At 31.1% G+C, this 26,721-nt stretch overlaps 1 protein-coding gene and 1 long non-coding RNA gene across 3 annotated transcripts; one reads left to right on the top strand and one right to left on the bottom strand.

Annotated features, from left to right (window-relative positions):
* Nucleotides 1-8,075: 8,075 nt before the first annotated feature.
* Nucleotides 8,076-13,921, top strand: LOC103485693 (protein kinase STUNTED). The gene is made up of 11 exons (XM_008443389.3): nucleotides 8,076-8,599; nucleotides 10,377-10,589; nucleotides 10,703-10,800; nucleotides 10,904-11,153; nucleotides 11,245-11,964; nucleotides 12,066-12,314; nucleotides 12,422-12,582; nucleotides 12,668-12,744; nucleotides 12,826-12,973; nucleotides 13,062-13,211; nucleotides 13,339-13,921. The coding sequence occupies exons 1-11, from the start codon at nucleotides 8,536-8,538 to the stop codon at nucleotides 13,579-13,581; spliced, it is 2,373 nt and encodes a 790-aa protein (XP_008441611.2). The 5' UTR covers nucleotides 8,076-8,535; the 3' UTR covers nucleotides 13,582-13,921.
* A 5,637-nt stretch (nucleotides 13,922-19,558) lies between these two features.
* On the bottom strand, nucleotides 19,559-23,541 carry LOC103485692 (uncharacterized). Of its 2 annotated transcripts, XR_536917.3 has the most exons (6): nucleotides 21,246-23,541; nucleotides 21,040-21,150; nucleotides 20,723-20,971; nucleotides 20,426-20,642; nucleotides 20,158-20,337; nucleotides 19,559-20,079 (listed from the first exon to the last, which is right to left on the bottom strand). It is a non-coding gene; the product is annotated as an uncharacterized LOC103485692 (long non-coding RNA). The 2 variants fall into 2 exon arrangements; XR_007819783.1 differs by having other exon boundaries at nucleotides 21,040-23,538.
* Nucleotides 23,542-26,721: the final 3,180 nt, after the last annotated feature.

Raw genomic sequence — 26,721 nt, 5'->3', positions numbered from 1 at the left:
AATGATCTTCTATACAAGATTTTGATGTTGACTTCAGATCAAAATGGAAAAAGTTTTGATTGGTATATTTTATAATTTTGTTTGAAAAATCATTTTGTAGGAATTTTTGTTATAAAAACTACAATGGTAGGCATTCTTGTATGCAAACTAATGATACCTAGAATTTGGAACTGACTTTGTACATCATTTACTTGATGTAACTCGATAATTATAATTTAGGTTGATATTGTTTGAACTCTTTCTTAAATTATCGAAGCTTGTTTACGTAGTTCTTCTCGTCTAAACTCTCAAGCAAGTTGGTGTTATTGCATGTTGTTTAATCTTAGTGTTGAAAATGTGTAATTCTTCATTTCTTCAAAAGATTTTTGTATTTAAAATTTTAAAAAATGTTTATATAGTAAATTGGATATTATTTTTTTAATCAATAAAATCCTTTACAAACGTTTTCTATAACGTCGTAAATCATAAATTTTTTAAATAAAATAACGTCAAATTTATAGTAGCGCAAAATATTAATTTTACTGACGAGGTATTTGTAATAGTTACAAATTAATGTTTAGTAACAACATTACCAAAACTTAACATTTAGAGAGGGGTGTAGTAATAAGTCATTGTAGAAATTAAGTAGAGCATCGTATGTACATTGTGTCTCAGAAACTTTTAGCTACGCGGATACTGCGACGGTCCTAGCAACGTGAGACTTAGTGTTGCTAATGTGTACTTTTAGCGGTGTTTTTCTTTTAGCAACGTTTTTTCGGTGTTGCTAAAAACTTATTTTCAATTTTTTTTACTTCTCTAATGCCTAACCGCCGATAAATAGATTTTTCGATTGTTTTCTATTCGGACTAAACGACAATCTTTCTTTTTTTTTTTTTTTTTTTTTTTTTTGCTTTCAAATCTTTTTTTCTTCAGTTCAATTCAACTTTCTTTTTCTTTTTACTTTAATTGAAAGTAGGATTTCAATTCAACCTAGCAATTATTTTTTCCTTTTTCAAACAATGACAAAACAAAAACACTTATTAGAAACTAGATTCAATCAAGAAAGCAATTAACATATACCTAATCTATAACCTAGGTTATATGCTTTAATACGAAATGATCTTAGGTTTTGAAAATTAGGAACTCAATTGGTGAGCCTCTAATATCAAAATCTAAAATTTTCGAGCAATTTGGCAACAACCCAAGCGAATAGATTAGATTTGGATTATATTTGATCGAACACCAAGAAATAAAGAGAACCAATTCTTCATGCATGTTCAAACATATTCCACAAGCAAGATGATCAAACTTATATGAATGTTCCTGGTATGCAACCATCAATCAAGAATTGTAAAATGATGGTGATGAGGCTCAGTCATCCATCGAAAAGTTTCTATTGATATATATATATATATATATATATATATAAACACTAAAACATCAATGGTAAAAAAACTTCCTTAAAATACCTAAAGACAAAACTTAAATAGTCTCGTAATAAAACCCTAAAGCATTGTAAAAACTAAACTAACCATACCTAAATGTTATTATAAATTATAAAACTTTGAAATATTAAAATTACATCACAATCTTTAAATAAAGTCCCATTAAAACTTTGATGTTTGGTGGTTCATACAATGTTTTTAGAATTAGTATTATTTGGGTCACATTATCCACGAATAAATTTAAGAAATTGAATTTGAATGGATAAACACATACAAAAACATAAAACATAATTTGACCCAACAACTAAATAAACTATTCTTTGTTTCAGATTCGGCTGGGATTTTGAAAATGCTAAAAAATGTAAACAATAAATCATATATCATAGGATATATTCTTATGGATGAAATTGGGACTTAATTTGTAAAAAAAAATTAAAAAAAAAACAACTAATCAAGGTACTGTTTGATGGTTTTTTATTTTTAGTTTTTGAAAGTTAAATTATTCTAACTTTTAAATTGTTGGTTTTGTTATCTATTTTTTATCAATATTTTAAATAATTTTCAACATGAGTTTAGTTTTTGAAAACTAAAAAAAAGTTTCTATCCTTTAGAAGTTGGTTAAGAATTCTTTTAATATATTTAATAAAAATAGGTTTAATTTTATAAACGTAAACAAAATTGACAAAATGGTGAGCAAATGTAACATAAACAGAGGAAGAATTTGAACAAAGTTATTCAGCAAAGAGAAAGGTCTGATGTCACATTAATATATTTATTGACCAATTATTAGCATTAATAGGTGACATTAAATAAGAGCAATGACGTCATTCGCTAATCAAGTGGTTGAGAATGAGGTTTTATTTCCTTTATTGTTGTTTAACAAAGTCATTCTATATTATTATTTTGATTCAAGTCCACGTCGATAATAATGAAATCAGTTGTAGAATCTAATCTCAAATGTATTTTCAATCTCCTTTTATCCCTTATTTAAAATTATTTATTTTTGTTAAATTTACTTTGTGATTTTCCTCATCAAATGGTAACAATAATAATAAATGTGTCAAAATTTATTAATATTATTATGGTTATTTTTATTTTTATTTATCATGGTCAAATTCTAATAATAACAATAACGATAAATGTGTCAAAATTCATTTTTTTAAAAGAGTGACAATAATGATAATCATAACGGTAATTAACGATAATAGTAAGGCGTAAGTCCAAAACGCAATCGAATTGATCACTTTGTCTACATTTGTCAATCGAATTACGACTTTTTTTTATAGATTTGAGCGTAGGTCTCATATGTCACAAGTAAAAAACACGAAACTCAATCACATATGGCTACTTTTTAATTACCATTGGTTCATAGAACCGACGTAAATGAAAAATAATGGCACATAGTTTTGTTTATTTGAAAGAAAAGAAAACAACAATGATAATAATAAAAACAAGTTGGAGATTAAAAAGGATTGGAAATGGGATATAATTTTGACAAATTGTTGGACATAATCGTGGGAATATACACATTGTTTGGTCTAAAACAAGTTGAATAACGTTAATGTAATACCTAAATCATATTAGACATATATATGAATTATTAATTTTTGGTACCAATACTTCTTCCAAACGGAACTTTTTATTTGATTTGAATTTAAGACACATCATTCTTTTTCTGCTCATTGTTGGTACCACCAAAATTTAAATACTAAACCAAACCTATCACGAAACTATTTGTTTTCGGAAATTTCAAAATAGCATATCATTTATTTATTTGCCAAACATTTCATTCACATACACAAACATATCATCATCCACAAAACTAATTAATTTACCATTAACATAATGTTATAGATTTACATTTATTGTATACCTATACAAATTAATTAACTCAAATTTATTTATTTATTTATTTATTTATTTATTAAGAAACCATGACATGTTTGGTCAATAATATGAATTATTTTAATTTGAATATGCATTTGTGTACCCAAACTAAATTTTGTTTCCATCTCAATAGTAAAACAGTTTTATATCTACCACTTACAGATAGAGATGTCCACGGATTGGGATGGGGTCGGAGATGCCACTCCCCTTTCTCGTTCCTGCCTCTTTATTCCATTCCCCATCCCCACCAATTTTCTCGTAGGGAATGGGACGAGGATTCCATGCGGGAAAATATTTTCCATTTTTTTTTAAGTTCAATCTTATTTCCAATTCACATTTACTTGAAGTCTATATACATTTCTAATGTTGTTTTATTTTCGATAGAATATTATCAATTTTCTTATTGAAAACAATTTAAAATGTCAACTTCTCATTTTTGATTAAAAAAAAATCAACTATTAGAAGATATTTTAGAAATCCATCCATAAAATTCAAAAATTCATAACACAAAAAAATAAAAAATCAATCCATAAGTATTCTAACAAAGCCTCCAATTACATCATATTTTTTAAGACACGACAATACAAATCACAAGTCAAGGCGTAACATACACATATTTTTTAAGAAAAGTTCACAACATAGAAATGAAATTAGGGAGAAAAAAATAAAGAAATGGAATAGAAAAAAAAAGGAAAGAATATCAAAATAGTTTTTTTTTTTTACTCTTTTACGTATTATTAAATAAGTAAATAAATAAATAAATATTATATATATTAATTATATATATATATATATATATATATATATATTAATATTCGGTGGGACGGGGGATCGAAGCCGGCCCGGGGTCGAGGTCGAGGAATGTATTCCCCATCCTCAGGCCTGTGTTGCCAATAGGGAAAAAGAATTTCTCACTCCCTCTCCCATTCCTCATGTAATCGGGAATTCCCCGTCCCATTTAGGGCGGATTCCCGTAAGGTCCCGATCCCGTGGGTTAAATGGATATCTCTACTTATGGATATTAATAGAGTTTTAGACATTATTTTTTTCAATAATTTTTCTTTCAATTATTTGAATTTGAAATTTTATTTGGTAAGTTTACATTAAAAAGATTTAAAAAATAGATAGATAGTATTTTACATTAACGCAAACTTATCTTAATTTTGTATTAAAATAAATATTGCAAATTGAGGGATATTACAAAATATTAACTTTATGAAATTTTCTATACAAAAAATGTTCACCTATTAATAATTCATAGGTCATATTCTACCTAATATATTTAGTAGGTAAACTTACAACTAGTTTAATAATGGTTTTTAAACTATTGTTTAAACTAAAAGCTAAATTTTAATTTTAAGTCTATTGGGATGCATGTTAGAAAAGAGTAACCAATCTTTATACATTCCAATATCATAACACATAAAAAAATGAAATAAAATATATTTAAAGAAAAAGAATTTGTCACGTGATAAATTATGAATGGACAATTTGACAAAATGCACAAAAATATACAAGTATTACTCGAGATAAATGTAAGTATATATTTTTTAAAAAAAAAAATAAAATACAATTATATTTTAAGCCATTATTTTGAAGTCTTAATTAATATGGTTTTGTGATGAGTAGTTTATTTTCCTTAGTTCAACATTTGTACTTCATTTTCATTTTAATATAAAAAAGAAGAGATTAGAATAAAAGGTAAGAACTTTTTGAAGTCTCCATGGATATTATTAATAGTCATCCGAAGTGGGCGGTCTCCATTCCAAAGTCCAACCAACCACCTTTAGGACTAAAAGTTGTAAGTCTTTCACTTTTTGTGAATCAATCGTTTTTCATAATCCTTTCATTATTAGTTTTTAAAATTAAATCTATTACATTTTTTTCATCTTTAAATTCTTTTACTCTTTTTTTTCATTATATTTTCAAAACTAAAAGAAATTTTCAAGTTAAGAAGAAAAGAAGTTTTAAAAATTAGTATCTATTTATTTTAAAATTGGATAAAATAATATAATAAGATATTATAAAGGAAAACTTACCTATAACAAAACTCTAAACTATTTACAGTCGGTTTACAAAACCAATAAGATAAGCCATTTTTTAAATATTTCAGGTTTGTCCTTCCATCTTTCTATTCTTCCTCGCGATTCGTCTTCCTCTTGTTATTTCGTCTTTTTTCTTTTCTCTTTTTTTTCTACGATTTTTTCATCATATTTCTTATTTTTCAATTCTTTATTTATGTTGTTTAATCTTTCCATCGTTCTTCTTCTTTTCCTCTTCGTTTTTTATTTCTTTCATCGTCTTTCTACTTTGCTGTGATTTCTTTCCATCGTCTTTCTTGTTTTTTTTACGTGTTTACATTTGGTAACCAAATCTAAACGACTATGTATAAGATTTGTGTACAACAAAATAGCAAAATCTAAAATATCGTGTATAAAGAATCTTGAAAAAAAATCATTTAGATTGGAGTAGCCAAATGTAAACGATCGTTGAAAAAAGTAAATGATCGTGTAAAAAAAATAAAAGATAATGTATAAAAAATCTTGAAAAAAAAATCATTTGGATTGGATTAACAAATGCAAACGATCGTGTAAAAAAAGTAGGCGATCGTGTAAAAAATGTAAACGATCATATAAATAAATCTAAATGATCGTGTACCAAAAGAATTAAAAAATTGTGTATCAAATTTAAAAAAAAAATCATTTAGTCGATCGTGTACCAAATAAATCTAAACGATCATGTAACAAAATTAAACGGTGGAATTTAAAAGATAACTTGTAGTCATATCTAAACGATTGCGCATAAATTGTAGTCATATTTAAACGATCGTGTTATCTAAACTATATCTAGACGACCACCTTGTAGCCATATCTAAACGGTCGCATATAAATTATAGTCATATCTAAACGATCGCGCATATATTGAACCATATCTAAACGATCGTCTTATAGCCATATATAAAATATAAATTATAGTCATACCTAAATATCTAAATGTGTATATATTAAACCATATCTAAACAATCGCGTATAAATCGCAAATATATTACGCACGCGTTATTAAGGGAACATTTTTTGTATTTTACATGGTGGGCCTTTAGGTTTTTTTTTTTTTTTTCATTTTTAGAATTGTTCTATAGAGTGTAAATATTCTGTCGGTTTTTTTATATTTTTGAAAAGACTCCTATGAAAAATCATTTAAAGAAATTGAATTAAAAAGAGTTGAAATTTTCAAAAACTAAAAGAGAAAAACCTTAATCAAATAACATTTACATGCTAGAGTTAGAGGGAGTGGCCTTTGATCCACGACTTAAACTATTTGTAATGATGCGCATATTGGGTCTGGACAAGGTTATCAATTAAGAATGACACCTTCATTTGGGAGGAGGGGAGCGGGACCTTTAATTATTGATGGATATGTTAGTTTCTTTTTTTCTTATTTGCAACTTCCACAAAAATCAAAATCAATGAATATACCATGATCACCATCCATATAAAATGGAAGCATGCTTCAATCACTCACCTTTACACCTTTACAGATGCTTTTTGAAGGTAAGCCCTAAGAAAATAAAATAAATAGATTAAACAAATTCGAATACATTTAATTATTTGTTTTAAGGATGTTTTAAAAGTTAAAAAGCAAGAAAAAGGTATGCGTAAATGGTTGTTGAATGTTTTTATTGATACTAAAATAGTTTATCCTTTTACTGAGAATAATATATATATATATATATATATATATATATATATATATATATATATATTATTTAGCTTTCGGAAGTGAAAATATGGCGGCGGTCGGTGGCATTTATTGGAAGCATCGGCACACTGTTACCAGATGCCCCTTCCGTAGCTTCCTTTCTCATTAATTTCAATTTCTCTTTTTTCTTCTATATATATATATATATATATATATATATTAAAAAGACCATTTAAGGAGTGCTTCCTGGAAAAGAAAAAATACATATAAAGAATTTAGATGTTATTTTGTCTTTGTATCTATTTTTTACACATTTTCATTTCTCTTTTATCACGTGGTTGTCATTTTTCAATGTAGATATTCATCTTAAACATAATTAAAATATCATCGATAAGAAACCATGACATGCTTCAAGATAAGATACAATAGATGAACACCATATATACATATTCGAAATAGAAATGATTATATTGATACGATGATTCCAATACGTGTTTAAAACTTAAAAGAAAAGAAATACATACCTTTGTATTTTAAAAAAACTAATTTCAAAAAATTCAAAATTTATAACAAAATTAAAAAATAAAACCATAATATGGAAACACCAAAATTGTCATGTCCTAACCTCCTTCTTGGTTAGTAAATATAATAATATTGATAAAATTTTTCCTCTTTTTTTATGATTTGAAATAAATAAGATATACATTCTATAATAAGTGAGTGAGATGGGCATCATGATTCATGATCATGGAACACAATAAATTATTAAATGCATCTTTAAGCTAAAAGGTATTTAGCTTCCCATTATTTGTTGAAAAGGAAAATATAATAAATCAATTAAAGAATCTCCTAAAACAACTCAACAAAAACCGGAATAGCAAAACAAATATTCTTAAAATAACCATAAGATACCGAGCAAGGTGGTAGACCACTCGGTTCACAAATCTCAGGCACTAGACGAAAGAGGAGACACAAGCAACCTTAGATAAGGAAAGAATTTCATCCACCAAATCGCTCAATACAATTTTATGTGGGATCTATAAAATTAATAGCATTAACAAGATTAGAGCAATCGAAACCCACAACTAAAAGGGGAAGGAATCGTAGACAATAAAATTGGAGTGCCCTTTAATCTTTAATCATAGCAAGGGCCTCCAACTTATTGATGCGTCACTTCACCCCACCCTTTCACAACCCAAGAGAATAAGAGAGCTTGAGGAGTCACGAATGACCTAACTAATTCCTCCCTCATTCACCTAATCGAACCAAGTGACACCGACATTAAGCTTCAAACATCCTCAACGAACTAAGGCCACAAAACTTGATTCAATAAACTGTGCAAAGATTTCATCGAACAAGCACCAACGACCTTGAACTCTTCAACATATGCAACTTGATTTTGTGTAAGAGGACACACTACTAAAGGTGGAGCCGCTTGATTCGATAAATTTACGATAATTCCTCACATCCCACTTAAGGATATAGTCGCGATCTCTTGATCATCTGGTCCTTTAAGGAGACAACAATGACCATCTCAATTATCCGCAAAGCTCCGATCATCCTTTCAAGAATCCAAAAAAACATATTAAGTAAGGGAATAACAAATGCCAAATACCTTTTAAGAATTTAGAGCCGAGAACACTCCCTATATCTTACCATTACACATCCAATCACTTCAAAAGTTTCATTTTAATCAATTAGTTTCATCTAAATCATGTGTGATAATTATTTTATTATTTCTCTTTTATTTATTTTTTTAAAATCAAGCTTATAATTTATTACTTTTTTTTTTATCACGACTCACATATTTCTTAAGTAACATGTGTTTAATTTTTAGCCAAATTTCAAAAACTAAAACTACGTTTTTAGACCCTATTTGATAATTATCTTGTTTTTTGTTTTTTATTTGTAAAAAGTAAGCTTATTTTCAATCATTTTCAGCATAAGTAAGCTTATTTACCATGATTGGTATTCATTTTGGGCATAAGAATTGCATTTTTGGTCAAATTCCACAAACAAAACAAGTTTTTGAAAAACGCAATTCTATGCATTTGGCGACCATTTCGTAAATTTTTTTTGTTTTTGAAATTAAGCTTACAAACATATCTTTCACCTCTAAATCTCTAGTTTTGGTATCTACTTTCTATCTATATTTTAAAAAACTAAGTTAAAATTTGAAATCTAAGTAAAAATGTAGTTTTAAATATTTGTTTTTGAAATTTGGAATTTGATTAATAACACAAATCTCCTATTTAAGATGGATACAAACCATAGTAAGAAAATAAAAGGAAATAGAATTTTTTTAGTACAAAAGAAAATAGGTTTAATCTTCAAAAAAAACTAAAAACAAAAATGAAATAATTATAAAATTAGACACATCTTTTTATATGTTTATTTAAAATAAATAAATAAATAAAAAAAACAATATCATTACCAAATTGTCTTAAATTTCAAATAGAAAAGTTGGGGTTTACTTTAAATTTGTTACCATATATTAATTTTTACATTTATTTTTCCATTTCATTCCAAATAGGCAAATTTTATTTGTTATCATTTCATTACCATATATCTTTCTAATATTTATTAATTTTTTGCCAGATGGATCTTAAATCTCAGTTTGAAAAGTTGAGGTTTATCTTTAAATTTTTTACCATATAAATTAATTTCCCGTTTTTATAGCAAAATTTAATTTTTTGCTAATTCAGCAACTAATTTTCTTTAAATTTTACTCAATAATTTTAATAAAGAGTAACATGAAATCTTTTTAAAACAAAAGTGATTGACAATAACATTATATTTTACAAAATTACTATTTATATGTTTGATAAATATATAATATTTTTCAAACTTTGATACAAAAATTTTAGGAATTAAAAAGTTGAAACTGATAGGGATGAATTTGGTTTTGACAAAATAATTGGGAAGAAAGAAGAAGAAAAAAAAAGTGGAATTTGAACTCGAATAGATGAAAAATGAAGGTAGCTCAAAATAAGTAAAAAGAAGAAGAAGAAGAAGAAGAAAAAAACTTTATTGAAAGATTCGTTGTGGTTGAATCACATTTTACGTGGCCAGTGGCCAGCTTTAACTTTCAGTAAAATGGGAGCGAATACAGTGGAACATTTCTCACTTTAGATTAAAAACATTATTAATTAATTATTTTCTCTCTGTTTAATTTTTCTTTTTAAGTCATTTTCTCGGCTGGTTTGCGAACTTGAAAAGCCAACAAACCAACGCACGCTTCACCCCATATCTGTCTCTCTCCCTTCTTTCTTTCCCCATGCTTTTTGATCCTATAAATTATAATAATTGATCGCAAAATGGTTCTTTCCCACCGGCAACTTCACCAACACGACGGAACTTGACCAGCTAGTTCTTACAATCCTGGCTCCATTTCGAATCACAAGATGAAATTTCTCCAAAATGGGGTCGCCCGCGAGTCTTTCCAGGTTGATTCCGGCCGAACTGTGCTGGTGGGCATGAAATTGGATTCCCATAGTAGAGAGTTGCTTACTTGGGCTTTGGTAAAGGTTGCTCAGCCTGGTGACCTTGTGATCGCTCTTCATGTTCTTGGCAACGATGGTGAGTTTAGTTCTGAGTTCTGGGTTTGAATTCTTGATGTGGGTTGGTGGCGTTTTCGAGTTTTGTTGAATGTTTTAGTGAGATTGACCAATTTACTGAAATGGGTTGTGTAGAAATTGTGAATCAAGATGGAAAGTCTTCGCTTCTTTCTCTTGTAAAAGCGTTCGACTCTGTTCTGGCTGTGTATGAAGGTTTTTGTAACTTGAAGCAGGTTTTATCTTCTTCCCATTTCTCGCCGTTTTTTACTCTCTTTTTTATTTTTATTTTTTATGTTTCTCTTCAAACTTGATCTCTAATTTGGCGTTAATGTGCAGGTGGATCTGAAACTCAAAATATGCAGAGGAGAATCAGCTAGAAAAATATTAGTTCGTGAAGCAAAATCGTATCGTGCTACTAACGTGATTGTTGGGACTGCTCGTAAGCACCACAAAATCCGTTCATCGACTTCCGTTGCCAAGTACTGCGCCAAAAAATTACCCAAAGATTTTTGGGTTCTCGCTGTTCATAATGGGAAAGTGATTTTCCAACGAGAGGGTTGTCCAGTGGCAACAGGGGACTGCCATGGTTTGTGTTATTTTCATAAAGAAAATAAGAGTGTTCTTCATTTGAAGTCTTTTTGTGTTCCAGTTGATTTTGATTTATGCAAAATTTTCAGGAAATGAGGAACAACGCCATAGCAATTTACTTGCTGCAGTTTACGGATCGTTGGGTAGCTCTCCCAAAGTTCAAAGCGGTGAGAGTTTTGGTTCTCTGTTGGCGAGGGACAGAGATAATCTGGGAATTGGTAAGAATTCGGTTCAGGGATTTGAAAAAGCCATATTAGTTGGTACTGATAAACAGAACTGCTCAATTTGTGGATCGGAGTCGAGTTTTGTGGAACAATCAGCAGAGATATCTTCTAGTGATGGAGAAAAACATGATGAATCTCTGGCTATAGTTCCAGTACAAAAAGTTGAGGTAGCTTCGAGCTCGATTACTAAGTTGATCAAGCAATTGCCTGAAGTGAAACCAGGTTGGCCTCTTCTTAGACATGTTGATCACTCATGTGAATCGGGTCGGCAAGTTTCTTCCGATCGATCATTGGCCAAGCAAATCTCTGTAGTTCAGTGGGCAATGAGGTTACCTAGCCGGTCTCCTTCGTATCCTGCTGCTTTGGATTGCAAATCTAATACCTCTGATCAATCTTTGGGTCTTGATGGAGAAAATGGGGCAATGGTTCTGGTGGGTTCTGAACCAGTGCCTTCTCCACTTTCCTCCGACTCTGATACCGAAACCTTACCTAAAGAATTGGAAGGTTTCCATGAGAAATACTCATCAACTTGTAGATTATTTAATTATCATGAACTCCTTACAGCAACATCAAATTTCTTACCCGGTATGTCGTGTTTCTAACATTGCTTACGCTTCAAGTTTTGTAAATTTAGTATTGTTTTCTGACGATCGGATACCATTTCATTTCACTGCCTTCTTTACCAGAAAATTTGATTGGGAAAGGAGGAAGCAGCCAGGTTTTTAGAGGCTGCCTTCCCGATGGCAAGGAGGTTGCTGTGAAGATCTTGAAGACATCAGAAGATGTTCTGAAGGAGTTCGTTATGGAAGTCGAGATCATTACCTCCTTAAGCCACAAGAATATTATTTCCCTTTTGGGATTTTGCTTTGAAAACAGCAAATTCTTGCTGGTTTATGATTTTTTATCAAGAGGATGTCTTGAAGAAATCCTTCACGGTACTAGTTACTTCAAATTATGCCTTTCTGTTTCAATAATGGGTAAACTTCACTTGCTATAGTGTTACTATCTATGAATTTAATGTTATTTGATCATCATAAACCAGGGAATAGAAAGAATCCAAATACATTTGGTTGGAGTGAAAGATACAAGGTAGCTGTTGGTGTAGCTGAGGCGTTGGATTATCTCCATCTAGATGCTCAGCATATAATCCATAGGGATGTTAAATCGTCAAACATTTTGTTATCTGACGATTTCGAACCGCAGGTGATGAGATTTCTCTCTTTTCTAGTAGCGATGTTCTATATGTACCAAGTTTCCAGATCCTTATTGTGCACATTTTTCTCTTCAGTTGTCAGATTTTGGGCTGGCTAAACGAGCGTCAAACTCGTCGCATGTAACCTGTACAGATGTTGCAGGAACCTTCGGGTTTGTATCTCCTAAACCTTCCAAATATGTCTTGTTTTGGGATGTAATGTTCGGTATAAATCTTATTGCTCTTTGCTGCAGTTACCTGGCTCCTGAGTATTTCATGTACGGCAAGGTAAATGACAAGATTGATGTCTATGCCTATGGTGTGGTACTCCTTGAACTTCTTTCCGGGAGAAAACCGATAAGCACCGAGTATCCAAAAGGACAAGAAAGCCTGGTCATGTGGGTAAGTCTTCTGAGCTTGTAGAATTCGATTTGTTGCTGAGTTATTCATGTACAACTTTTTGTTCTCAAATGAAATCATATCAATCCAGGCAAGGCCAATTTTAATCGATGGGAAGGTGTCTCGATTACTTGATCCTACCTTGGGAGGTAACTACAACCAGGATGAGATGGAGCGTGTGGTTCTTGCAGCAAGCCTTTGTATCAGACGTGCCCCACGAGCAAGACCTCCAATGAGCCTTGTAAGTTCAGATTCAATTAACTATACTAAATTCCTGTCCAAATCTAAAGTTACCTCAGAAAAATGGGTTATCAGTTCATTCTCATTTCTGAAGACTGATAAATTTACGCCTGGTTGCTCAATTTCAGGTTTTGAAACTTCTCCAAGGTGATGCAGACGTAACCAAATGGGCGAGGCAACAAATCAATGCTCTAGGGGATTCCAACACTCTAGATGATGAAGTATGTCCACGATCCGATATCCAATCACACCTCAACCTTGCACTGCTCGATGTCGATGATGACTCGCTCTCCTTGAGCAGCATTGAACATAGTATCTCATTAGAGGACTATTTACAAGGCAGATGGAGCCGTTCATCAAGTTTCGACTAACAACCTCAACCGAAACAACTATGGTAGCTTTCACAAGTGCCTTCAATTTGTGTGTGTTTAGTATATATTCTTTTGTTTGACTTACATCCCCTCTTTGTATTTTCTCTGACATACCTATGAATGGGTGAAGGATGAGAGGATGTTTGTGGTTTACCCTCCTCCCTCCATTTTAGGCCTTTTTATAACTCCATCTTTTCTGCCTGTAAAAAGAGTTCATCGGGTTGAAAAATGGATTTTGTTGTAATGTCTGATAGATTATTATACATATTGTGAACTTAGTCCATTGCTGTCCATAGCTAAGCATTGGTAATAAGAGCACCAGAGCCGTTTTGCTTCCTAATTCTTTGTACAAACCTTTGCATTATCCTCGCCCTTCATTTAGTAATGTTGAAAAAAGATGAACAAAATTACAATCTTGCTTAGGTTGAATTATAGGACTCTTCTAGGAGTTTGTTTTATTCATATGTATTTATGTAGGTGCTTACAGATTCTCAACGTTAATAATATTATTATTTATTACATACTATAAGGTTATATGATTACATATCCAAAAATTTCTAAGATGTCTAATTAGGCTACCTTTTTACTTTCTTCTTATTTTATTTATTACTTTATGTTGAAAGTCTTCTCTTTAGGTTTAGGCTAGCTTTTTACAAAGATGGTAGGTTCCAACTTTTACATAATTATATTATCTTCTTACTTAAAAGTATATATTTCTATTGTCTTATTTTATAAACTTTCTTTTATATATACAATTAAGTAGAAGACGGGTTGTGATATAAAAAGGTGGGCTGCGCTAAATGTTTTAGTCATCTCTAAATACAATAAAATAAAATAAAAAATCAGGTCTTTATCATGGAAACATAATCTCAGATGAGTTAGAAATGAGATTTTTTGTCATACAAACATAAAATCAGTATCTTCATTAGTATTAAAATATATATATATATATATATATTAAAGTACAAGTTTAGCCTTTAAGTTGTGTGGTTTGTGTTGGTTTGATTTCGATTTTATAAAATTACAAATTTAATACTTGACTTCTCACTTTTTTTTCTTAAAAAAAAAAAATTCACATATCTAATAGAATTAGACACAAAATCAAAATAAATCATATTATTATATTACCCATATAGTTTAAACCGTCAATTAATTTATAAAAAATCTACCATTGGTTCAAAATGTAAACACGTGAGGTTGAATTTACCATTAATCCTAACAAAATCAAGAGGGATAATAATAAAGTATTTGGTAATTGCAATAAATAATATTCCTGAAGTGAATAACACAACTTTTTAAAAAAGAAATGGAAAAATTATTTAATTTCTTTTATCCAAAGCTTTGATGAATATCGTCCTTCATTTTTAGTTTCAAGCTTATAAAAATAGATTCATTTGGACTTCAAATTTTCAAAATATATCATTTTTAGTCTCTAAATTTATAGAATATAGATATAAAAAGGTCTTCAAAGTTTCCTTTTTGTCTGATGTTTTCTAAAAATAGTTATATGATATTTAAGACTATATATAAAAAAAATTTAGAGAGGATATGATTTTTAAAAATTATTATTCTAATTAAAATTGTATATATTATTTAAAATAAAAAAAATGAAGTTATTTGAATAACATTTTAAACCTATTTAATAAAAAAAATTAGGTATTGATTTGAAAACTTGGAAGACTAAATGAGTCTATTTCTATAAATTTGGACTAAAAAACACATTTTTATAACCGAGAGGCGTAACACATATTCCTCAGAACTTGGAGACTAAAAGGATAATTTTTTCTTGAAAAATCATAAATATAACAAAATCCTATGTTATGTCACGGATTTTATCATGGATAAACACTATTAACGATAGATGGTGTAGGAGAACTATTACTAAAATTTATCCTATTTTTAAATTATTTATATTATATCTAGAAATACTTTGAATTTAATGCTACACTTAGCATTAATTAATTATGGGTGTCATGAAAAAGATTAAGGAGGAGGAGAAGCTGTTGGGTTATGCAGTAGCCATAGGCAGTGGCAGTGTCTATTCTTATTCCTCAGTGGCCCATTAACTTTCACATCTCAACTTTTTCCCACCGACGCTAATTTATTCATCCTTTTTTATTTATTTATTTATTTATTTATTTATATTTGTATATATTTTCAAACTTGTAATCAATGTCTATAAAACAAAATGAAATCTCTATCAAATCTCCTCCTCCAACTTCAATTTTTAAAAATAATATCTTCAGTTGACCAACCAATTTATGGATAAATTTAATGCACTTTTTCCATTGTTATTTTTTTAAAAATTAATTAGTTTTATTATTTAAAGATGCCGATGTTTACGTTTATTTATTTTGGGGAAGGAATTTAATAGCTATTTTTAAAATCCCTCAATTTCCATACTAATTATAGTTATTTTTCCAATTAGATAATAAGCATACTTTTCATACAAATTATACTATTTCAATATATACCCTTACATGGAATCATATTAATTATTCACTTTTAAGTATAATGCTCGTAAATTTATGTTAATTGTCTTCACGAATATAACAATATGAAGAACATCAGCATCTATATGTTAATTTATGTTAATTTTAAAAGTTATTTTTATTTATATATCATGATTTTTTTTTTATTTGGATAATGGGGGATTTTGATTTAAATTAATAATATTTGAAGAAAAATATTGACAATGATCTAGAAGCAAGAACAAGATTTAAGATATATTAATCATATATGGACTTAAATTGAGATTTAAAAAAAAAAAAAGTGGATGAAATGAAATTGAAAAAAAAAAGTAAATGAATTAAAATGATATATATGAGTTTACAATTAATTTGTGGGGTTATTATTTTTGCAAGAAGGTGATGAATGCCCCCAATGAGGTGGTGGTGGTGGTGGTGGTGGTGGGACAAAGGACAGACAACAAAAGGACGACTTCAATAAATGTAATAGAGTATTGTATTATTTTTTTAAGTTGTAGTGTCACTCTCACAATCAAAATAATCAAACATACACTCTATGGTTAGATCTTCACATCTACCATTCTCTATTTTCTTTAAATTAAATTTAACAACACTACTTCGGGATTTTGGGGTTTAATGCTTAGAACTTTAATTTGTCAACTCAAGTATGCTTTCACTTTTCTTGGCCAACATTAACACACATATGAAAAATGTATTAACACATAGATGAAAAATGTATGGATATGTTAGTGGAAGCGGATGGAATTCAAAATTTCAAACACACCAATAATTTTCAATTTTAAGGATTAAACATACTCAAATATAGAAGAAATATAGAGTTGAAAAACACACTAACTTTTGAAGCTTGAATTTTTTCTTGGATTTTTGTTGAATCTAATTACGAACAAGATGTAGACTACCATAAGAGTCTTTTCAACTATCCTTCGACCTTAAAACATATGATAGAATCTGGTGTTTGATCAATTTAAGAGAAGTTTAGAGTTTTGAAAGACTTTGAGTGGAAAATAATTAACCTTATTAAACTGTTCCTATTTATAACCAAATTTATGCAAGCAATACAAGAATGAATTAATGTGGTATGACATGGAAGGTATGTTGAGCCAGTGTTGTTGAGCCATTCTCACTCGTACATATTTGATAATAATCCCGAATAAACAAAACTTTATAATTAACTTAGAATTAAGATCAAGTTACATAGGTTATCAAATTCGAAATAGTTAGTTTTAAACAATAAATGGTGTTATAAAGTAAAAATGACTATTGTGTGGTCCGATTTTGTACGAACTCTTACGTAGAACATCTTCACTTACATATCTCTACATGAACAATTTAGAATCACATTGTTTGCATCAAATGTAAAGTGAGTCATATCCATAATATCTATATATATAATAAAGTACCCAACCTTATTTCTATACCGTAGACTATTTAGACTGTTAACTCGAACTTCCACTTTTATGTCTTTAGATAAAGTTTAAGTGTTAATAATTTAGTAAAGGAACCTTAAGTTTATTGAGTTATAATATGCAAATCAAATATTCAATAACTATATTTTATTAAACAATCCATCGAAAATAAATAATAATAAAATATATTTAACATTTACGGACCACAAGTTTTAAAGACATAAAACCAATTCTATCAAAATTTCAAAATTTTTTACCATCATTACAAATCTTTTGTTTTCTTTTCAAAATTTATGTAAGTCTGATCATCAAAAGTTTATAGTTCTTCAAATCTTTAGCGGAATTTATGTGTTCACAATTATATGAATTTTCAAATTCCTAAAATATTTGACTATTTGTGATTTTTCCATATAGATTTCAGTGCACTTTAAATTTTAAATTCCATAAAATATTAAATTTTTCCCAAGAAAAAAAAAAGAGTATAATTTGAGGAAATATAAAAGAGGTTTTGCAAAAATAGAAAAATTTGACAAACAATTTATACTTCATAAAATAAAACCACTAAAAAACAAAATTTATTACCCTTGATTTTTCTATGAAATGTAAATATTTTATCAAATGTTCTATTTTTGACAATTTCCCAAATATAAACAAACTCAACATTAATCTACCTGAGTTTTTAGCAAGAAAAACCAGATACATAGAATCTCAGTGTTAATTTGCCCTTAGATAACACCAAAATTCTCTACGTTTTCCAAATCTTATAATTTTTTCTTACAAAAAAATTTAATATTTGGATGAGATATTTGAAAATTTAGGTAAGTTTAAGAAAAGTTGTCAGAGTCTCCTCCCAAGATATATTGGGAAGACCCAACTCAATTAATAAGTTAGGAAAAGTTATTTTCAACTAAATTTTGGTGGTCAATCTTGTTCGAGATGGATGAAGAAAAACTATTGTAACAATTTTTTTTTTTTTTTAAAAAGAAAGTGCTGGTTTTGTAACATGAAAAACTGATTGTGGTATTTTTGACACTTTCCCACTTTTCCTCATGTATCACATTTGGTTACCGATTTTAGAAGTTTGTGTATTAAGTTACAAATTTAGGATTTGTTTGGTAACGTTTTCATTCATTGTTTCTTGTTCCATGTTTCTTATTTTTTAGAATAAGAAACAGAAATGTATTTGATAACTATTTCTATATCTTGTTTCTTGAAAAAACGAAATAGAAACAAAAACGTGTTTGATAACTATTTTTTGTTTCCCGTTTCTTATTTCTTGTTTTTTTAATAATGTCTTTGTAAGACCCTCACTTAAATTAAGAACTAAGGAGTTAAAATTTTGGCTAAGTGTTTTGGATTAAGCGATTTGAACAAAGAAGGCATTTTGAAGCAAGGTTATGCGAAAAGCAATTGATGTTAAGGAAGTTTGTGAGATAGATTAAGCGGTCATACTTTATGGACTAAGTGTTACTTTGCGGTTAAGGCATTACGGGAGAAGAAGGACTAGGCGAGAAGAAGCGATGAAACTTCTCAGAAATTTCCTAAGTGTACCTAACACTACTACAAGTCGGGGCAATCCCGATAGTGTCGGAGTAGGCTGGAAATACGTCGGGAACAGATTTTCCGACGCACAAAGCGACGTCGGAAAGAGTATCGGGAGAAATGCGTTGGGATAACTATTCCCAACGCATTACTAGCACGGCGTCAGGAATGAACGTCTCCCGGCGTCACTATGGCTAACGTCAATGCGACGTTGGAAAACCACATTCCCCGACGTTGTCTCGACACAACATCGAAAATGCTTACCCCGACGCACTCAACATATCATCGAGAAAGTCTTCCAATTGCCGACGCATTTGCTGCGTTGGGAAAGATATATATATATATATATATATATATATATATATATATATATATATATATATAATTGTTCTCTATTCAATCATATTATTCTTCTCGGTTTTAATTCGATCTAAATTGAATCGAATCATAGAAAATAAGCAATAAATCAGTAAATAATTATATAAAATACCAAATCCAAAATGAGCATATTATAATTAAATGTTACTATGTCTACGGATGTTCAAAAAAGTACATAAAAATCAAAACAATACGTTCCTCCTAATAGCCACGTGCACCATATTACAACAACTCCAAACTTACAATGAAAAAAAAGTAAGTTTATTAGATATACATATCATTGAATAATGCAAAGTAAAAAACTTAATAATCGAAAGATATATACATAACAATCATGGTCCCCTCTATGCCCGATGCATTTCTTTGACCATCTTCTTCATTTCTTCCATTTATGAAGTTAGCAGCTCTGATATCTTTATCTGTTCTTCAATCATGCGTTTAGCTTCTTCAAGCTTGACTCGTTGCTTCTCAATCATGACTTGTTGTAATTCATACTCTCTGGCTTGCGAAAATAAGGTCGAAGAACTGGTAGCACTGGTCTTGCGGGACTTAGGCTTGGATCCCCAACCAAGACCTTTTGAGTAGCCTGATCGTCTACCCAAAATGGTCTCACATATCTCGTCCCCAGGGAGTGGCTGAAAACCCTCTAGTGTAGGCTGGGATTGGAGTTTTAGCATTTGATTCTGCAACAAATTTTGCAATTAAGTTATTAATACACAAATACAAGTATATAATAAAACAAAAGTATTGCTTGAACTTACATGTGCATCCTCAACGACTTGCGAAATGAACGTGCCACCTCGAATGTGTGTTTCCTTGAATAACTCCACATAGTTGACTGATTGACCTCGTTGCTCAGTGAGCTCGTACTGTTGTTATAGAAATAACTTGGACCCGCTACTATGATTGTAAGGTTGCTTTTGTCTAGCAGTCATGTTCGTCTGTGATTGCTCTTGCATGAAAATCATTATTTATTTTATACATACAAAAAAGTTAAATGAAATAGCCATTACAATATATAAGTCTCACCTAAAATGCATGGCTCAGGTAGTGATCGCATAGGAAGTGTCAATCTTCCATACGTCCCACCAATATGTGCGGTGGGTTGGCACGTGCCTGTTTAGAGTCACTTGTACTTTTTGTAATGTCTATGACAGTCGCCTCTGAACTCCTTGAAAGACATGAGCATTTGATACTCAATAAATCAATTCATTGCTTGATCGTTGAAATCAAGCACAAAAAAGCACTACACATTACAAAACACCACACATTAGCTTGGTTACTTAAGTATGTTTCAAATGAAAACGAATTGTATACTGCATGTACCCGTAGATCGCCCTTGACAACCTTGATATATTCTCTCCCAACATCAGTCCACCTAAGGTAGTAGACTGGAAATGTACGTCTCACACACACGCCAATGGCCTGGCTGAACTAAACAACGTGTGGAGATATTGGCTTTTCCACTCTAAGGGCTATGGAGATGAGAATCCTACCATTGTTATGGACGTACCTCTCCAACTCCAAGAGTCGACTGACGTCTCCTAGGAGTCAAAGAGGGTTGAGTAGTTTATGCTGAATTAAACAAAAAATCATATGAGAAACAAGTTAAAATATAATTGAGTTAAAGTATTGAGACTCACCCGAATTGTCGCCCACTGAGGACGACCCTCCTGCATTATTTAACTCATCGTCAAACTCGAGAAATAGCGCATCTGTCTCCTCAAAACTACTCGGGAATGATGATATAGTACCTATGACATAGAAACAAACATTAAACAAATACGAATACCTAATCAGATTGGAAGTATAAACTAATCAAATATGTGGATACGTGATTCATCACTACCATTCATTGTTGCTTGATTCGCTTTGATGTGACAATTGTTCGTCACAATTGTTTATAAAGTCATCAGTGACATGGCGCACAATCGGTCTTCCAACCACTGTAGGATCCACGTCAGGCCTGCAGAGAGTGTCATTCTCAATGTGTTCATCCACTCAATGGTCAACAATGATTTCCAATAAATTCAGTTGCTCATTCTCAACATCGTCTACTTCATGCACGTCTCATATACACTTATTCAGGACCACTTGGATAACTTTATAATTAGTACCATTTTTTGGGTCATCTAGGTAAAATACTTCATGTGCCTGCATCACGAGAATGACCGATTCCTCGGCGAATCAAAAATGGGACATGTTGATTGATTTGTACCCTAATTCGACATGTGTCCTTTGGCTTTTGTTGCTGTTAGTGTTATACCACCAACACTTAAATAGCTAAGCACATCTTCCCATCGGATATTGAATGTGGAACACTTCATTTAGAACACCATAGAAATTGTTGTCGCCACTTTGACAGACCATACTTTCACCGATTACTATGACTCCACTATTTTGTATAGTACATCAGGAATCACGTTCTGCTGTGTGAAATCTCACCCCATCGACAATGCATCCAACATCAAATGATGGTCCTATCGCAAGTAAGAAGAAATCATGAGTCAGATTTTTTGTCTCACGCAATTCTATAACCTGACATCTACATGACGATGATTATATACATAGGCGTTCAAATATGTTAGTACGTATATGGCATATGAGCAATTGCTTATATGGCGTTTGAGCAATTCTATAACCTGAAATCCATGTGCCATTAATTTTCCTACCAGGAGTTCTAGGACCAGGTATGAACAATGACATGAAGAAATTTGACTCTTTCATGCATTTTCGAAGTGGCAAATTGTAAGGAATTAAATACTACAGGCCACATACTGTACGAGGTACTCATATGACCAAATAGATTAAACTCATCTGAAGCTAATCTTAAATGAACGTTCCGTAAATTTGAAGCGAAGTCAAGAAATTCACAATAAAGTGCTTACACCCCTCCATATTCGTTGTATGTCTCAACACATCATCTATTTCAACACATTTATCCCTATACCATTTCTTGTCATCGAACCCTTCTTGTGATACAAACAAGCGCTGTAATTTCGATACCAAGAGAAAGTGACGCAATACCTTATGCAGAATTTTTTCACTCTGTTAGGACTAACCTTGTACTAAAACTCACCACAAGTAGGAAAATGTTGCCAATCGCCAAACTCTTTCCAGTACAACACATAGTCGTACTTGCACGGCTAAATAGTCTCGTATCCCAAGCCTAAGTCACACAATTTTCGTTTGACTTCATAAAATAAACTAGGGATAGTACTACTACACATTAGAAACGTTATTCTTAAAAGTTCTAACAACATGTCGAAGGACTTATTACTCCAACCATTGAGAACCTTGACATGCATCAACTTAACCAAAAAATTCAAGGAGGAAAATTCTGAACTAGGATATAGCTCACTACGTGCTTCATTCAATAAGTCCTAAAATATGTTTGTTGTCTCTTGTTCTTGTTCTATATCTACCTCAATATTACACGACATTTCATTCTCCAAACGACCTTCCTCTGTTTCCTCTTCCTATTCAATCGAAGTTTGTAAATCATTCAACATACTAATCATTTCATCTTCTTCATGAAAGTAGCTACTACTAGTTTCTTCATCAAAAGGGTTACTACTAGTTCATTCATCAAAGTTTTTTGTACCTCTATGCAAGTTAACTGACTCTCCATGATACACTCATTATGTGTAGTAAGAAGATATTCCAATAGTAAGTAGATGTCGTTCCACACCCCCTCTAATGAGTTTCAATTTGAGTTCATACATCTCTTGCATGGACACCTTATTCGTTTGTAATCATCGACTTGAGACTTGGCAACCTCTAAAAATTGGGCAACTCCTCTACAGTCAACGAAAAACTTATTCCTAAGTTTCATCTAACCCTTGTCCATCGTTAAAGCCCCTAAAACATAAATAGATTTGATTAGTCGTATACTCCTCCTATCAAACCCTAAACTTACTCCCCTGAATAAGTTTTGCCCAATCTCTTAAACTTTTCCCAAACTTTTCACGAAAGCTAAGTTTAAACCACAGAGGCTACTAGGATATCCACCAAAAGCTAACCACAAACAACTTCAATATTTACAACCTACCTACCCCTTCCAACATATATACTTTACAAGCTACCTACCACAACTTTAAACCCAGAAAAAAAACTAACAAATTCAAAACTAAGTTGGCATTTAATAGGCTATCATAACTGCAAGATAGCCATAATAAATCAACAACAAATGACTTCAATATGGACAAGCTACCTAACAATTCTAACAAATAAAACTACTAAGAATAAACAACTAAGTTTGTAACCATAATTGCAAGATAGCCAAAACTAATCTCAACCACAAACTAAAGAAATTATAAAACAATAAAAACCATCACCCCTTTCAAGTTTTTAATAGAGCCCACCCCTCCTCCCTTCAAATTTTCAATTAACCCCCTTCCCCCTCAAATTTTCAATTGATCTCTCCACTTCAACTTTTCAATTATTCCCCCCCTACCCCCACCCCTCAAATTTTCAATTGAATCCTCCATCTTCTTAAATTTTCAACCTTAACTTACTCAAAATTTCAAATTAAACCCCCTACCCCCTTCAAATTTTCAATTAAACCCTCTCCCTCTTAAATTTTCAATTCAACTCCCCACTTCAAATCTTAAATTAAACCACTCCCCACCCCCACCCCCTTCAAATTTTCAACCCACTCCCTTTCAAATTCAATATCGAAAACTAATTAAAAAACAAAATCCAAAACTAATTCAAAATCAAAATCCTAAAAATAATTTTAAAACACAAAAACATAAACTAAACTAACCCTAAACTAAACCAAAATTAAAACTAAAATACTTACTGGAATTAGGAGAAGCGGTGGCAGACGGCAGGGGAACGACAACGAGCTACGACGAGGGCAACGAGCTTCTTTTCCTCTTCTTCTCCTTCGTTATTTCTTTTCTTTCTGTCGGTTTTGTGTTTACATAACTGAAGGATCCTTTTTTATAGGGAAACTCCCGATGCACAACGAAAACGTTGGGCAAACCCCACCATTCTCAACACCATTAGTAATGCATCAGGAATAACCACCTACATTACCGACACACTACTAATGGCATCAGGAAAATGAACGCCCATTCTCAACGCCATGTAAGGCGCGTCGTGAAAAAAGATATAAATTATTTAATTGTTCACTATTTCTGACGCATTAGTAGTGCGTCGAGAATAACGCCTCACATTACCGACGCACTATAATGGCGTCGAAAAAATGGACATCCATTCTCGACGCCATGCAAGTCGCGTCACGAGAAAAGATATATATTAATTAACTATTCACTTTCCCCGATGAAATAGGTCTATACGTCGGAATTGGCGTCCTATTTCCCGACGCAATGTGTGCGACGTTGGGGAAGGTGAATAATTTCAAGAATGTAATTTCCTTATCTCAATGTGTACATTACAGCGTCGAGAAAAGTCTTTTGTCTTGACGCTTATTTCCCCGAAGCCTGTTTGTGCATCGAAAAATTCTCGATTTCGGGTAGTGTAATGGGCCATGTGTAGATATTAGGTTAAGCATGTTTAGGTTAAACCTTAAGCTTAAATGTGCACCACTAAGAGTGGAAGCTGACAAGTAAACAAGAGCTTAAAGGTGACTAAGCTTGTTTAGGAAGTAGTATAAATAAGGGATGAGGACAGACCATCAGTATTGTTATTCTACACAATTAAAAAGAAATCTAGAGAGCTGAAGTGCTGCCAAAAGGCCTACGAGAAAAGAGGAAAGTAGAAGTAATCCAGGTTTAAGGTTAAGTTTTGTGAGTGTTTTCTTTAAAGTGTTTGAATGATTTTAAGCATTCTTGTAAATTTTCTGATGGGTTGAAATAATGATTTCAATTTAAAAATGTTTTTAAAAGAGATTTACATGAAAAACTTATATGTTTCGAAGTGTGATTTATGTATTTCAAAGCATGACTTGTTTATGAAATGATGTTCAAACCATTAGTGACTTCCTGTCATAGAGCTAACTATTATGTGCACATAACGAGTCAAGAAAACCATGGGGTGAAATGGGCTACATGGATGATGAGAAGCTGGCTAATATGTTGAAAGTAACATATTGAGCTTAGTGGCCTAAGCAACAAGAACGAATCCGTATATTCTCGGATGATGTTATTATATATTATAGTAGTCTAAACACGAAGTTATGTGACCTAGCATAAAGAATGATTCGAGATCCTTGGCGAAAGGGATATATGATAATTAATGTGTGTTATGCGAAATGAAATATTATTATGAATTGATGTTGCTGTTTTATGTATATGAAATGGTATTTACTATGGTATTGCGAAAAGGATTTCCTAAAACCTCACCGAGTCTTGTAGACTTATGCTTTAAATCTCACCTTCTAGGAATCAATCATTAAGGCCAAGTAAGAGGAGTTTAAAGGGCTTGCTAAGGGAGAAGGCTACCAAGACGTTTTATTTTTTATTTTCAGTTTTAAGAGTTTTGTTTATGTATTTGTTGTAAAGTTATTGTAAAACGCTTGGCGAAGTATAATAAAATTTTAGTTTGATGTACTTCTCTGTGTTTAATATATATATCGCCTAAAAGTACTAGTAAAATTATAAGTTAAGACAAAAGAAAATCATTGGGTGATTAAGTTAAGCTTAAGGAACTCAAGACTAAGTATCTTTGGCGTTTAAACGCGTCAGAGATACTCAAGTCATGCTGCACCTTGCATACTAAGCAAGGACATGTGCAGGACAAGATGAAAGTCCTACATTAAACATATGTCGACTCACATCTAATTCAATTAAACATTAAATAAAAATATATGTCCTACATTAAATATAAAAAAGAAAATTATCTAAATTAAAGTTTATATCATTTAATACAAACAAGTCCTAGTCATGTACGATAACAAAAAAATTATATCTATCCTTCAAATATTGCCCAAATTTGATCGACAATATCATCTCTCACTCGGACCATTTGTCTTAGATGATGTTGACTCACATCTAATTCAATTATATCACTTTACAAATTGTTTGACAAATTCTATGTATATTCAACGATCATTAATTCATTGCTAAAGTCGTTGAATAGATCATCTTGACGATCATTCGTTCTAATCTTAGTCATCTCATTCTAACTAAAGTAGACAAAAACATCCAACCTTGCATCCTACATATAGTTTGTGAAGTATGAAATTATAAATAGGTCACATAATTAATAGGACAGATAAGTTTTGATTGGATTGGGTTAATTATCATGATCATGAAGGCCAAAACCCACATGTTCTTCCCTAATCAGTATTAAACATAATGTGGCTACTACCTAAAGAGAACAAGGGCCTTTGTGAGTTATACCAAAAAAAAAAAACA

Source organism: Cucumis melo, chromosome 3 (assembly GCF_025177605.1).
Source record: "Cucumis melo cultivar AY chromosome 3, USDA_Cmelo_AY_1.0, whole genome shotgun sequence".
Taxonomy (NCBI): Eukaryota; Viridiplantae; Streptophyta; class Magnoliopsida; order Cucurbitales; family Cucurbitaceae; genus Cucumis; species Cucumis melo.
This window is presented reverse-complemented; position numbering and strand designations above follow the sequence as displayed.